This window comes from Salmo salar, chromosome ssa09 (genome assembly GCF_905237065.1).
Source record: "Salmo salar chromosome ssa09, Ssal_v3.1, whole genome shotgun sequence".
NCBI classification, from domain to species: domain Eukaryota; kingdom Metazoa; phylum Chordata; class Actinopteri; order Salmoniformes; family Salmonidae; genus Salmo; species Salmo salar.
Window position 1 is genome coordinate 147,538,952 of NC_059450.1, and position 15,073 is coordinate 147,554,024.

The 15,073-nt window shown below is 47.2% G+C and overlaps 1 protein-coding gene across 3 annotated transcripts in view; it reads left to right on the top strand.

The window, feature by feature from the left end:
* arap1 (ArfGAP with RhoGAP domain, ankyrin repeat and PH domain 1) overlaps nt 1–15,073 on the top strand; it is a 78,658-nt gene that overhangs the window by 44,323 nt on the left and 19,262 nt on the right. For all 3 annotated transcript variants that reach the window (XM_045724803.1, XM_045724804.1, XM_045724805.1), the window contains exons 19-24: nt 803–966; nt 1,839–2,051; nt 9,234–9,339; nt 9,429–9,576; nt 14,303–14,392; nt 14,962–15,039. In XM_045724803.1, the coding sequence (XP_045580759.1) occupies nt 803–966; nt 1,839–2,051; nt 9,234–9,339; nt 9,429–9,576; nt 14,303–14,392; nt 14,962–15,039 (799 nt within the window). The remainder of the gene's footprint in view (nt 1–802; nt 967–1,838; nt 2,052–9,233; nt 9,340–9,428; nt 9,577–14,302; nt 14,393–14,961; nt 15,040–15,073) is intronic.

Below are 15,073 nucleotides of genomic sequence, written 5' to 3' on the forward strand. Positions count from 1 at the left end.
CTTGAAGCTCTCAACCTGCTCCACTGCAGCCCCGTCGATGAGAATGGGGGCGTGTTCGGTCTTCCTTTTCCTGTAGTCCACAATCATCTCCTTTGTCTTGATCACGTTAAGGGAGAGATTGGTAGGTCCATTTACAGAGGGAGGTGTTTAGTCCCAGGGTCCTTAGCTTAGTGATGAGCTTCATGGGTACTATGGTGTTGAACGCTGAGCTGTAGTCAATGAACAGCATTCTCACGTAGGTGTTCCTTTTGTCCAGGTGGTAGAGGGCAGTGTGGCGGTATGCAAATTGGATTGGGTCTAGGGTTTCTGGGATGGTGGTGTTGATGTGAGCCATGACCAGCATTTCAAAGCACTTCATAGCTACAGACATGTGCTACGGGGCGGTAGTCATTTAGACAGGTTACCTTAGTGTTCTTGGGAACAGGGACTATGGTGTCTGATTGAAACATGTTGGTATTACTGACTCAGACAGGGAGAGGATGAAAATGTCAGTGAAGATACTTTTTGTTGTTAGTTTAAGGGGTTGGAAGAGGTGCTTAGAAATAGGATTGCAAAATTACATGGTTTTAATATGCTGACACAAGCACTATTATATTTACCCTCTATCTCCCTCTCCGTCACCCTCCCTCTCTCCCTGTCCGTCTCCCTCCCTCTCTCCCTGTCCGTCTCCCTCCCTCTCTCCCTGTCCGTCTCCCTCCCTCTCTCCCTGTCCGTCTCCCTCCCTCTCTCCCTGTCCGTCTCCCTCCCTCTCTCCCTGTCCGTCTCCCTCCCTCTCTCCGTTTCCCTCCCTCTCTCCCTCCAGGACTCTGTACATCGAGGGGGAGAGGAAGCTTGACTTCCAGGGTTGGTGTGTGTCCATGCAGAGAGCAGCAGGCAGTGCAGGAGACTCTCTTAGTCAGCAGCAACTAACTGAGACTGACATCCCTGTTATAGTGGACCGCTGCATTGACTACATCACACAGTGTGGTGAGAGATTGTGTGTAGCTGTGTGTGTGTTGCCTCGTGACTGTTCTGGCTCACATAGAGAACTAAGCAAAGGACAACCAATCAGCACTATTTATTCCTTCATCCCCCCCTCCTTCATCCCCCCCTCCTTCATCCCCCCTCCTTCATCCCCCCCCCTCTCTCAATTCATTTCAAGGGGCTTTATTGGCATGGGAAACACATGTTTACATTGCAAAAGCAAGTGAAATGGATAAACAAAAGGGAAATAAAAAATACATCTCTCTCTCCCCCTCCTTCATTCATTCTTTCTCTCTTTCTCTCTCTTTCTCCTTCATTCTCTCTCTCTCTCTCTCTCTCTCTCTCTCTCTCTCTCTCTCTCTCTCTCTCTCTCTCTCTCTCTCTCTCTCTCTCTCTCTCTCTCTCTCTCTCTCTCTCTCTCTCTCTCTCTCTCTCTCTCTCTCTCTCTCTCTCTCTCTCTCTCTCTCTCTCTCTCTCTCTCTCTCTCTCTCTCTCTCTCGCTCTCTCGCTCTCTCGCTCTCTCTCTCTCTCTCTCTCTCTCTCTCCCCCCCCCCTCCTAGGTGATGTGTTAACTTCTTCTCTGCTGACCAAGGCTTGTGGTTTCTCCCTGTTGTTTCTTTCCTACTGACTTAGTGACTCACTGGTCTTACTGGGGATCAGGCTGAACCTGTTGGGTTCTGGGTAGTTTCTCCTGTTTCCTGGTTGGAATGTTAATCTATTACATCAACTCTTCCTAATCCCTTCTGGGCTCTGATTAGCTGCTGCTCTGAACTCTGACATAGTTTTGGTTGGTCAGTAAGAGAAGGGGTTGTGAAGGGGTTATGAAGTGTGTGTATATTACTGTGTGAGAGTTTTAATCTGTGTGTGTGTTTTAGGTCTGACGTCTGAGGGTATCTACCGTAAGAGCGGTGTGAACAGTCGCGTGGCGGCGCTGTGCGAGGCGTTTCGGCGTGATGCCCGTAGCGTGCGTCTGAAGGAGGGGGAGCACCAGGTGGACGACGTGTCTAACACACTGAAACGCTTCTTCAGAGAGTCTGGAGAGGGACTGTTCACCATACAGGCTGCTAGCGCATGGCTCAGCACACCTGGTGAGACCTACACCCTAACCCCTACACCCTACCCACTAACCCTGCACCCTAACCCCTACCCCTACACCCCTAACCCTACACCCTAACCCCTAACCCTTACACCCTAACTCCTAAACCCTACACCCTAACCCCTACACCCTTTTATTTATTTTTTATTTATTTCACCTTATTTAACCAGGTAGGCCAGTTGAGGACAAGTTCTCATGTACAACTGCGACCTTGCCAAGGTAAAGCAAAGCAGTGTGACAAAAACAACACAGAGTTACACATGGGATGAACAATCGTACAGTCAATAACACAATAGAAAAATCTGTATACAGTGTGTGCAAATGAAGTAAGGAGGTAAGGCAATAAATAGGCCAATAGTGGCGAAGTAAGTACAGTTTAGCAATTTACACTGGAGTGATATATGTGCAGATGAGGATGTGCAAGTAGAAATACTGGTGTGCAAAAGAGCAGAAAAACAAGTATAGGGATGAGGTAGGTAGTTGGTTGGACAGGCTATTTACAGATGGGCTGTGTACAGCTGCAGCGGTCGGTAAGCTGCTCTGACAGCTGATGCTTAAAGTTAGAGGGGGAGACATAAGTCAGTTACTTCAGTGATTTTTGCAATTGGTTCCAGTCATTGGAAGAACTGGAAGAAAAGGCGGCCAAAACAGGTGTTGGCTTTGGGGGTGACCAGTGAGATATACCTGCTGGAGCGCGTGCTATGGTTACCAGTGAGCTGAGATAAGGCGGAGCTTTACTTGGCAAAGACTTATAGATGACCTGGAGCCAGTGGGTTTGGCGACGAATATGTAGCGTGGACCAGCCAATGAGAGCATACAGGTTGCAGTGGTGGGTAGTATATGGGACTTTGGTGATAAAATGGATGGCACTGTGATAGACTGCATCCAATTTGCTGAGTAGAGGGTTGGAGGCTATTTTGTAAATGACATCGCCGAAGTCAAGGATCGGTGGGATAGTCAGTTTTACGAGGGTATAGGAAGCCAATTCTAGATTTAACTTTGGATTGGAGATGCTCAATGTGAGTCTGGAAGGAGAGTTTACAGTCTAGCCAGACACCTAGGTATTTATAGTTGTCCACATATTCTAAGTCAGAACCGTCCAGAGTAGTGATGCTGGTTGGGTGCGGGCAGTGATCGGTTGAAGAGCATGAATTTAGTTTTACTAGTGTTTAAGAGCAGTTGGAGGCCACAGAGGGTTGTTAACACAGTGTCCAAAGAAGGGCCAAATGTATACAGAATGGTGTTGTCTGTGTAGAGGTGGATCAGGGAATCACCTGCATTAAGAGCGACATCATTGATGTATACAGAGAAGAGAGTCGGCCTGAGAATTGAACCCTGTGGCACCCCCATAGAGACTGCCAGAGGTCCGGACAACAGGCCCTCCGATTTGACACACTGAACTCTATCTGAGAAGTAGTTAGTGAACCAGGTGAGGCAGTCATTAGAGAAACCAAGGCTGTTGAGTCTGCCGATAAGAATACGGTGATTGACAGAGTTGAAAGCCTTGGGCAGGTCGATGAAGACGGCTGCACAGTACTGTCTTTTATTGATGGCGGTTATGATATCGTTTAGGACCTTGAGCGTGGCTGAGGTGCACCCGTGACCAGCTCGGAAACCAGATTGCACAGCGGAGAAGGTACGGTGGGATTCGAAATGTTCGGTGATCTGTTTATTAACTTGGCTTTCGAAGACCTTAGAAAGGCAGGGCAGGATGGATATAGGTCTGTAACAGTTTGGGTAAAGAGTGTCTCCCCCTTTGAAGAAGGGGATGACCGCGGCCGCTTTCCAATCCTTAGGAATCTCAGACGATACGAGAGGTTGAACAGACTAGTAATAGAGGTTGCAACAATAGCGGCAGATAATTTTAGGAAGAGGGGGTCCAGATTGTCTAGCCCAGCTGATTTGTAGGGATCCAGATTTTGCAGCTCTTTCAGAACATCAGCTGTCTGGATTTGGGTGAAGGGGGAGGCTTGGGCCAGTTGCTGCGGGGGGTGCAGAGCTGTTGGCCGGGGTTTGGGTAGCCAGGTTGAAAGCATGGCCAGCCGTAATGAAATGCTTATTGAAATTCTCGATTATCATGGATTTATCAGTGGTGACAGTGGTTCCTAGTCTCAGTGCAGTGGGCAGCTGGTAGGAGGTACTCTTGTTCTCCATGGACTTTAGTGTCCCAAAACATTTTGGAATTAGTGCTACAGGATGCAAAATTCTGTTTGAAAAAGCTAGCCTTTGCTTTCCTAACTGACTGTATGTATTGGTTCCTGACTTCTCTGAACAGTTGCATATCGCGGGGGCTATTCGATGCTATTGCAGTCTGCCACAGGATGTCTTTGTGCTGGTCGAGGCCAGTCAGGTCTGGAGTGAACCAAGGGCTATATCTGTTCTTAGTTCTACATTTTTTGAAAAGGGCATGCTTATTTAAGATGGTGAGGAAATTACTTTTAAAGAACGACCAGGCATCCTCTACTGTCGCGATGAGGTTAATATCCTTCCAGGATACCCGGACCAGATTGATTAGAAAGGCCTGCTCACAGAAGTGTTTTAGGGAGTGTTTGATACTGATGAGGGGTGGTCGTTTGACTGTGGACCCATAGCGGATGCAGGCAATGAGGCAGTGATCGCTGAGATCCTGGTTGAAAACAGCAGAGGTGTATTTAGAGGGCAAGTTGGTCAGGATGATATCTATGAGGGTACCCATGTTTATGGGATTTGGGGTCGTACTTGGTAGGTTCCTTGATAATTTGTATGAGATTGAGGGCATCTAGCTTAGATTGTAGAATGACCGGGGTGTTAACCTCTATGGGCTAGGTGGGACGCAAGCGTCCCACCCGTGGTGCACTCCATCAACAGCAGGTGCAGTTTCAAGAGCGGCAAATTTGAATCCAAATAAATGTCAAAATTCAAATTTTTCAAACATACAACTATTTTACACCCTTTGAAAGATAAACATCTCCTTAATCTAACCACGTTTTACGATTTCAAAAAGGTTTTACGGCGAAAGCATAAATTTAGAGTATGTTAGGACAGTACATTTACAAGAGTTGTGTGTAATGTTTTGTCAATTCAAAGACAGGGTCACCAAAACCATAAAACCAGCTAAAATGATGCACTAACCTTTTACAATCTCCATCAGATGACACTCCTAGGACATTATGTTAGACAATGCATGCATTTTTAGTTCTATCAAGTTCATATTTATATCCAAAAACAGCGTTTTACTATGGCATTGATGTTGAGGAAATCGTTTCCCTCCAATAACCGGCAGTCAAGTCAGCACCACAAATTAAATAATTAAAATTAGAAAACATTGGTAAAATATTATATTGTCATTTAAAGAATTATAGATTTACATCTCTTGAACGCAATCAACTTGCAAGATTTAAAAATAACCTTACTGGGAAATCACACTTTGCAATAATCTGAGCACTGCGCCCAGAAAAATACGCGTTGCGATACAGACTAGCAGTCATGTTGGGGAGATCTAAAATCGAAAATACTATGTAAATAATCCATTACCTTTGATTCTCTTCATCAGATGTCACTTCCAGGTATCACAGGTCCATAACGAATGTAGTTTTGTTCAAAAAAGCTCATCATTTATGTCCAAAAATCTCCGTCTTGTTAGCACATGATCTAAGCCAGCCGGACTTCTCGTCATGAACGAGGGGAAAAAATATATTTACGTTCGTTCAAACATGTCAAACGTTGTATAGCATAAATCATTAGGGCCTTTTTAACCAGAACATGAATAATATTCAAGGTGGACGAATGCATTCTCTTTTATAACGTATTGGAACGAGGGTACCCAACATGAACTCGCGCGCCAGGTGTCTAATGGGCCATCATCGTTCCATGGCTCTTGTTCGGTCAGATCTCCCCTCCAGAAGACTCAAAACACTTTGTAAAGGCTGGTGACATCTAGTGGAAGCAATAGGAAGTGCCAAAATATTCCTCAGCCCCTGTGTTTTTCAATGGCATAGGTTTAAAGGTAATACAACACATCAGGTATCCACTTCCTGTCAGAAAATGTCTCAGGGTTTTGCCTGCCAAATGAGTTCTGTTATACTCACAGACACCATTCAAACAGTTTTAGAAACTTTAGAGTGTTTTCTATCCATATATAATAAGTATATGCATATTCTAGTTACTGGGTAGGATTAGTAACCAGATTAAATCGGGTACATTTTTTTATCCAGCCGTGCAAATACTGCCCCCTAGCCCTAACAGGTTAAGCATATCCCAATTTAGGTCACCTAGCAGTACGAACTCTGACGATAGATGGGGGGCAATCAATTCACATATGGCGTCCAGGGCACAGCTGGGAGCTGAGGGGGGTCTATAACAAGCGGCAACAGTGAGGGACTTATTTCTGGAGAGATGGATCTTTAAAATAGAAGCTTGAACTGTTTTGGCATAGAACTGGATAGTATGACAGAACTCTGCAGGCTATCTCTACAGTAAATTGCAATTCCGCCCCCTTTAGCAGTTCTGTCTTGACGGAAAATGTTGTAATTGGGGATGGAAATTTCTGAATTTTTGGTGGCCTTTCTAAGCCAGGATTCAGACACGGCAAGGACATCAGGGTTGGCGGAATGTGCTAAAGCAGTGAATAAAGCAAACTTAGGGAGGAGGCTTCTGATGTTAACATGCATGAACCCAAGGCTTCTACGGTTGCAGAAGTCAACAAATGAGAGCGCCTGGGGACACAAAGGGCCTGGGTTAACCTCCACATCACCAGAGGAGGAGTAGGATGAGGGTACGGCTAAAGGCTATAAGAACTGGTTGTCTAGTGCATTGGGTAAAGGAGCAGATTTCTGGCCGTGGTAGAATAGATTCAGGGCATAGTGTACAGACAAGGGTATGGTAGGGTGCGAGCACAGTGGGGGTAAACCTAGGCATTGAGTGACAATGAGAGAGGTTTCATCTCTGGAGGCGCCAGTTAAGCTAGGTGAGGTCTCCGGATGTGTGGGGGGTGGGACAAGGCTATCTGAGGCATGTTGAGCAGGACTAGGGGCTCCGCATTCAAATAAAAGAATGAGAGCTGCCCTAAACAACAGTATACAAGGCATATTGACATTAGAGAGAGGCATAAAGCAATCACAGGTGTTGATTGGGAGAGATAAAACAACAACGGGTGAGACAACAACGGGTAAACAGCTAAGACAACAACAACGGGTAAACGGCTAAGACAACAACAACGGGTAAACGGCTAAGACAACAACAACGGGTAAACAGCTAAGACAACAACAACGGGTAAACAGCTAAGACAACAACAACGGGTAAACGGCTAAGACAACAACAACAGGTAAACAGCTAAGACAACAACAACGGGTAAACAGCTAAGACAACAACAACGGGTAAACGGCTAAGACAACAACAACGGGTAAACAGCTAAGACAACAACAACGGGTAATCAGCTAAGACAACAACAACGGGTAAACGGCTAAGACAACAACAACGGGTAATCAGCTAAGACAACAACAACGGGTAAACAGCTAAGACAACAACAACGGGTAAACAGCTAAGACAACAACAACGGGTAAACGGCTAAGACAACAACAACGGGTAATCAGCTAAGACAACAACAACGGGTAATCAGCTAAGACAACAACAACGGGTAAACAGCTAAGACAACAACAACGGGTAAAAGGCGATGAATGGGCAGAGAGGGTCCGTTATCTACACACAGGGCCTGAGTTCGAGGCTGGGGCCGACAGATAAACAAAATGAAGTACCGTGTTAATGAACAGTCCAGCAGGCATCAGCTGTGTAGCCGAGTGATCATAGGGTCCAATGAGCAGCAGCGATGAAACAGGGCGCTGTTCGGAAGTCGATTATTATGCAAGGCGAGCCGGCGACACGGCGTTCAGGAAGCTAGCAGGCCGGGGCTAGCAGATGGATCAACACCAACATCCATGACGCAGACGCCGGTTGAGAGCACATCGGCCGGATTATATTAGACCAGCAGACCAGTCGTGATGGATCGGCGGGGCTCCGTGTCGACAAAGGGTCCAGGCCAATTGGCAAGAGAGGTAATGTAGTTGGTGTACTTCGTTTGCTAGCCAGGAAATGGGCCTAGCTCGAGGCTAGCTCAAGGCAAGCTGGTGCATGCTTCTGGACAAGGGCATTAGCCACAATATCCACTCGGTAGCAACTAGCTAGCTGCGAAGATCCGGTGTAATGGTCCAGAGCTTGCGGCAGGAATCCGGTGATGTAGTGGGAAAAAAAGCAGTCCGATATGCTCAGGGCTGATATGGTGCTGTGCAGACTGGCAGGTATTATCCGGGCTATCCAGGATATAGCAGCTGGAGTCCGAGCTAAAGGTAAAGACCGCTAGCAGTGGCTAACAATGACTAAATAGCTAGTAGGTAATTAGCTGGCTGGCTTCTGAAGGCTAGCTTCTGATGGAGGTTCTGGTTATAAGGTCTAAAAAATAGCAGATCCGGGCCACGTTGGGTGAGGCGGGTTGCAGGAAAATATATTTCATTAGATAATGGAAAAAAAGAGGTTGAAATGTATACAAAACCCCTAACGCCTACACCCTAACCCCTACACCCTAACCCCTACACCCTACACCCCTAACCCCATACCCCTATACCCCTAACCCCATACCCCTAACTCCTACCCCTACCCCTACACCCTAACCCCATACCCTTAACTCCTACCCATACCCCTACACCCTAACCCCTACACCCTAACCCCTAACCTTAAATTCCCTACACCCTAACCCCTACACCCTAACCTTAACTCCCTACACCCTAACCCCTACACCCTAACCCCAACATCCTACACCCTAACCCCTATACCCTAACCCCATACCCCTAACTCCTACCCCTACACCCTAATCCCATACCCCTAACTCCTACCCCAACACCCTAACCGCTACCCCTAACTCCTACCCCTACACCCTAACCCCTACCCCGAACTCCCTACACTCTAACCCCAACATCCTACACCCTAACCCCTACACCTTAACCTTAACTCCCTACTCCCTAACCCCAACACCGTACACCCTAACCCCTACACCCTAACCTTAACACCCTACACTCTAACCCCAACTCCCTACACTCACCCTAAAATAGGGGTGAGGTACTATATAGCAGGGGTGTATTCACTAGGAACCAAACGTGACCTAACTGAATAAAACATGTTTTGCTGTGTGTGTGTTGTCTGTCAGTGATCCCAGAGGAGAGCAGAAAGATCTCTCAGTACCAGCTGCTGCTGAGCCAGCTGCCCAGAGTCAACAAGGCCACACTACGAGCCCTGGTCAACCACCTCTACTGGTGAGACACACACACGCACGCACGCACGCACACACACACGCACGCACCCCTCAGCTCAGAGTGTAACATTGTGTGTGTGTTGTCCACAGTGTGCAGCGGTTTGCAGAGCTGAACCAGATGAATCTCCATAACCTGGCTATAGTATTTGGCCCAACATTGTTCCAGAGCGACGGGAAGGACTACACAGCTGGCCTCGTCGTAGAGGAACTCATAGAGCACTACACAGACGTCTTTGAGGTCAGAGACCCTGTTAGCTCTAACCCCTGACCCCTGACCCCTAACCTCATAGAGCACTACACGGAAGTTTTTGAGGTCAGAGACCCTGTTAGCTCTAACCCCTGACCCCTAACCTCATAGAGCACTACACGGAAGTCTTTGAGGTCAGAGACCCTGTTAGCTCTAACCTCTGACCCCTGACCCCTAACCTCAGAGGCAACAGGTAGCCTAGCAGTTAAGAGCGTTGAGCCAGTAACCGAAAGGTCGCTGGTTTGAATCCCCGAGTCCGACAAGGTGAACAATCTGTCGACATGCCCTTGAGCAAGGCACTTAACCCTAATTGCTCCAGTAAGTTGCTCTGGATAAGAGCGTCTGCTAAATGACTTACATTTAAAATGTAATAGTGCATTATTGCCCATAGAGGCTGATCTTGGGTCAGTTTAGCATTTTCCCTTACTAATGTTTAAGGTTAAGATTGAGGTAGAGGAAGCTTATCCTAGATCTGTACATTGTGGAAACCCCAGGGAACTCTGTCATCTTTGAGTTTAGGCACTAGCTCTCTTCTGCTCTCTTCTGCCCTCTGGTGTTTGGTAGTGGTATGACTACAGTGTTTAGTAGTGGTGTGACTACAGTGTTTAGTAGTGGGTGACTACAGTGTTTAGTAGTGGTATGACTACAGTGTTTAGTAGTGGTATGACTACAGTGTTTAGTAGTGGTGTGACTACAGTCTTTAGTAGTGGTATGACTACAGTGTTTAGTAGTGGTATGACTACAGTGTTTAGTAGTGGTATGACTACAGTGTTTAGTAGTGGGTGACTACAGTGTTTAGTAGTGGTGTGACTACAGTGTTTAGTAGTGGTATGACTACAGTGTTTAGTAGTGGGTGACTACAGTGTTTAGTAGTGGTATGACTACAGTGTTTAGTAGTGGTATGACTACAGTGTTTAGTAGTGGGTGACTACAGTGTTTAGTAGTGGGTGACTACAGTGTTTGGTCGGGGGGGTGACTACAGTGTTTGGTAGGGGGGTGACTACAGTGTTTGGTAGTGGTGTGACTACAGTGTTTAGTAGTGGTATGACTACAGTGTTTAGTAGTGGTATGACTACAGTGTTTAGTAGTGGTATGACTACAGTGTTTAGTAGTGGGTGACTACAGTGTTTAGTAGTGGTATGATTACAGTGTTTAGTAGTGGTATGACTACAGTGTTTAGTAGTGGGTGACTACAGTGTTTAGTAGTGGGTGACTACAGTGTTTGGTCGGGGTGACTACAGTGTTTAGTCGGGGGGGGTGACTACAGTGTTTGGTAGGGGGGGTGACTACAGTGTTTGGTAGGGGGGGTGACTACAGTGTTTGGTAGGGAGATGACTACAGTGTTTGGTAGGGGGTGACTGCAGTGTTTGGTAGGCGGGTGACTACAGTGTTTGGTAGGGGGTGACTACAGTGTTTGGTCTGGGGTGACTACAGTGTTTGGTAGGGGGTGACTACAGTGTTTGGTAGGGGGTGACTGCAGTGTTTGGTAGGGGGGTGACTGCAGTGTTTGGTAGGGGGGATGACTACAGTGTTTGGTCTGGGGTGACTACAGTGTTTGGTCTGGGGTGACTACAGTGTTTGGTAGGGGGTGACTACAGTGTTTGGTAGGGGGTGACTGCAGTGTTTGGTAGGGGGGGTGACTGCAGTGTTTGGTAGGGGGGTGACTGCAGTGTTTGGTAGGGGGATGACTACAGTGTTTGGTCAGGGGTGACTACAGTGTTTGGTCTGGGGTGACTACAGTGTTTGGTAGGGGGTGACTACAGTGTTTGGTAGGGGGTGACTGCAGTGTTTGGTAGGGGGGTGACTGCAGTGTTTGGTAGGGGGGTGACTGCAGTGTTTGGTAGGGGGATGACTACAGTGTTTGGTCAGGGGTGACTACAGTGTTTGGTCAGGGGTGACTACAGTGTTTGGTAGTGGTATGACTACAGTGTTTAGTAGTGGTGTGACTACAGTGTTTAGTAGTGGATGACTACAGTGTTTAGTAGTGGTATGACTACAGTGTTTAGTAGTGGGTGACTACAGTGTTTAGTAGTGGTGTGACTACAGTGTTTAGTAGTGGTGTGACTACAGTGTTTAGTAGTGGTATGACTACAGTGTTTAGTAGTGGTATGACTACAGTGTTTAGTAGTGTTATGACTACAGTGTTTAGTAGTGGTATGACTACAGTGTTTAGTAGTGGTATGACTACAGTGTTTAGTAGTGGTATGACTACAGTGTTTAGTAGTGTTGTGACTACAGTGTTTAGTAGTGGTGTGACTACAGTGTTTAGTAGTGGATGACTACAGTGTTTAGTAGTGGTATGACTACAGTGTTTAGTAGTGGGTGACTACAGTGTTTAGTAGTGGTGTGACTACAGTGTTTAGTAGTGGTGTGACTACAGTGTTTAGTAGTGGTATGACTACAGTGTTTAGTAGTGGTATGACTACAGTGTTTAGTAGTGGGTGACTACAGTGTTTAGTAGTGGGTGACTACAGTGTTTGGTCGGGGGGGTGACTACAGTGTTTGGTAGGGGGGTGACTACAGTGTTTGGTAGGGGGGTGACTACAGTGTTTGGTAGGGGGGTGACTACAGTGTTTGGTAGGGAGATGACTACAGTGTTTGGTAGGGGGTGACTGCAGTGTTTGGTAGGGGGGTGACTACATTGTTTGGTAGGGGGGTGACTACAGTGTTTGGTCTGGGGTGACTACAGTGTTTGGTCGGGGGTGACTACAGTGTTTGGTAGGGGGTGACTGCAGTGTTTGGTAGGGGGTGACTGCAGTGTTTGGTAGGGGGGTGACTGCAGTGTTTGGTAGGGGGATGACTACAGTGTTTGGTCAGGGGTGACTACAGTGTTTGGTCAGGGGTGACTACAGTGTTTGGTAGTGGTATGACTACAGTGTTTAGTAGTGGTGTGACTACAGTGTTTAGTAGTGGATGACTACAGTGTTTAGTAGTGGTATGACTACAGTGTTTAGTAGTGGGTGACTACAGTGTTTAGTAGTGGTGTGACTACAGTGTTTAGTAGTGGTATGATTACAGTGTTTAGTAGTGGTATGACTACAGTGTTTAGTAGTGGTATGACTACAGTGTTTAGTAGTGGGTGACTACAGTGTTTAGTAGTGGTGTGACTACAGTGTTTAGTAGTGGTGTGACTACAGTGTTTAGTAGTGGTATGACTACAGTGTTTAGTAGTGGTATGACTACAGTGTTTAGTAGTGGTATGACTACAGTGTTTAGTAGTGGGTGACTACAGTGTTTAGTAGGGGGTGACTACAGTGTTTGGTAGGGGGGTGACTACAGTGTTTGGTAGGGGGGTGACTACAGTGTTTGGTAGGGGGGTGACTACAGTGTTTGGTAGGGGGGGTGACTACAGTGTTTGGTAGGGGGGTGACTACAGTGTTTGGTAGGGGGGTGACTACAGTGTTTGGTAGGGGGGTGACTACAGTGTTTGGTAGGGGGTGACTGCAGTGTTTGGTAGGGGGTGACTACAGTGTTTGGTAGGGGGTGACTACAGTGTTTGGTAGGGGGTGACTACAGTGTTTGGTAGGGGGGGTGACTACAGTGTTTGGTCGGGGGGTGACTACAGTGTTTGGTCGGGGGGTGACTACAGTGTTTGGTCGGGGGGTGACTACAGTGTTTGGTCGGGGGGGTGACTACAGTGTTTGGTAGGGGGGTGACTACAGTGTTTGGTAGGGGGGTGACTACAGTGTTTGGTAGGGGGGGTGACTACAGTGTTTGGTAGGGGGGTGACTACAGTGTTTGGTAGGGGGGTGACTACAGTGTTTGGTCGGGGGTGACTACAGTGTTTGGTCGGGGGTGACTACAGTGTTTGGTCGGGGGTGACTACAGTGTTTGGTAGGCGGGTGACTACAGTGTTTGGTCGGGGGGGTGACTACAGTGTTTGGTAGGGAGGGTGACTACAGTGTTTGGTAGGGACGGTGACTACAGTGTTTGGTAAGGGGGGTGACTACAGTGTTTGGTAAGGGGTGTGACTACAGTGTTTGGTAGGGAGGGTGACTACAGTGTTTGGTAGGGGGTGACTACAGTGTTTGGTAAGGGGGGTGACTACAGTGTTTGGTAAGGGGTGTGACTACAGTGTTTGGTAAGGGGGGTGACTACAGTGTTTGGTAGGGGGATGACTACAGTGTTTGGTAGGGGGGTGACTACAGTGTTTGGTAGTGGGTGACTACAGTGTTTGGTAGGGGGATGACTACAGTGTGAGCTGGTCAATGATGTTTCAACCATGGAGTGAGTAGTTATACTGGCTATACTGTCAGGTTCACATTTTGTCACGGACACTAGAGAAGCTTAACCAAGTTGAATTCTTCCCAACGGGTCGTTACAGCTGTAATTCAGAAGAAAAAAAAACATTTCACACAAGCACTGATATTTAACCTTTTCTCCTTGGCTGAGTCTCCTCCTCCACAACTGAACAGCCAATGCTTCCCTGTTGCTAGACAGAACCTTAGTGATATCTGTTCTTCCTCACTTCATCTGCCCTGACCTCTCACCCCATAGTGCTCACTCCTCCCCAACTCAAGGCTGTCATGGTGATTGATACCAGACGGTGTCTATTCTCCTCCCAGAGGATCGAAAAATACGATCATGTTGTTTTGTCGTGTGGTTGACCGTGTGTGGTTGACCGTGTGTGGTTGACCGTGTGTGGTTGACCGTGTGTGGTTGACTGTGTGTGGTTGACTGTGTGTGGTTGACAGTGTGTGGTTGTGTTGCGTTTCAGGTGGATGAGCAGCAGCTGAAAAGGCAGCTGGACGAGATCACGGCCATCATTAAAGTCCGAGAGAAGTTGAACCTCAACTCCAGCGTCCCTGTGAGTAATACAGTACTCACACACACACACCTCAACACCAAGGCTTCTGTGAGTAATACAGTACTCACACACACACCTCAACACCAAGGCTTCTGTGAGTAATACAGTACTCACACACACACCTCAACACCAAGGCTTCTGTGAGTAATACAGTACTCACACACACACCTCAACACCAAGGCTTCTGTGAGTAATACAGTACTCACACACACACACACCTCAACACCAAGGCTTCTGTGAGTAATACAGTACTCACACACACACACTTCAACACCAAGGCTTCTGTGAGTAATACAGTACTCACACACACCTCCTCAACACCAAGGCTTCTGTGAGTAATACAGTACTCACACACACCTCCTCAACACCAAGGCTTCTGTGAGTTATACAGTACTCACACACACACCTCCTCAACACCAAGGCTTCTGTGAGTAATACAGTACTCTCACACACACCTCAACACCAAGGCTTCTGTGAGTCACACTACCTTCTTATATCACACACTGTTCTGCAGTAACCCAATGTGCTTTAACACTACTTGAATTTGCGTGTGTGTGTGCGTTGTGCAGGCGTCGGGGTCAGCAGGTGACTTCATCTGTACAGTGTACCTGGAGGAAAAGAAGGAGACAGCAGAGCAGCATATCAAGGTGACCTCTCACCTCTGACCTTAACTAATCCCTT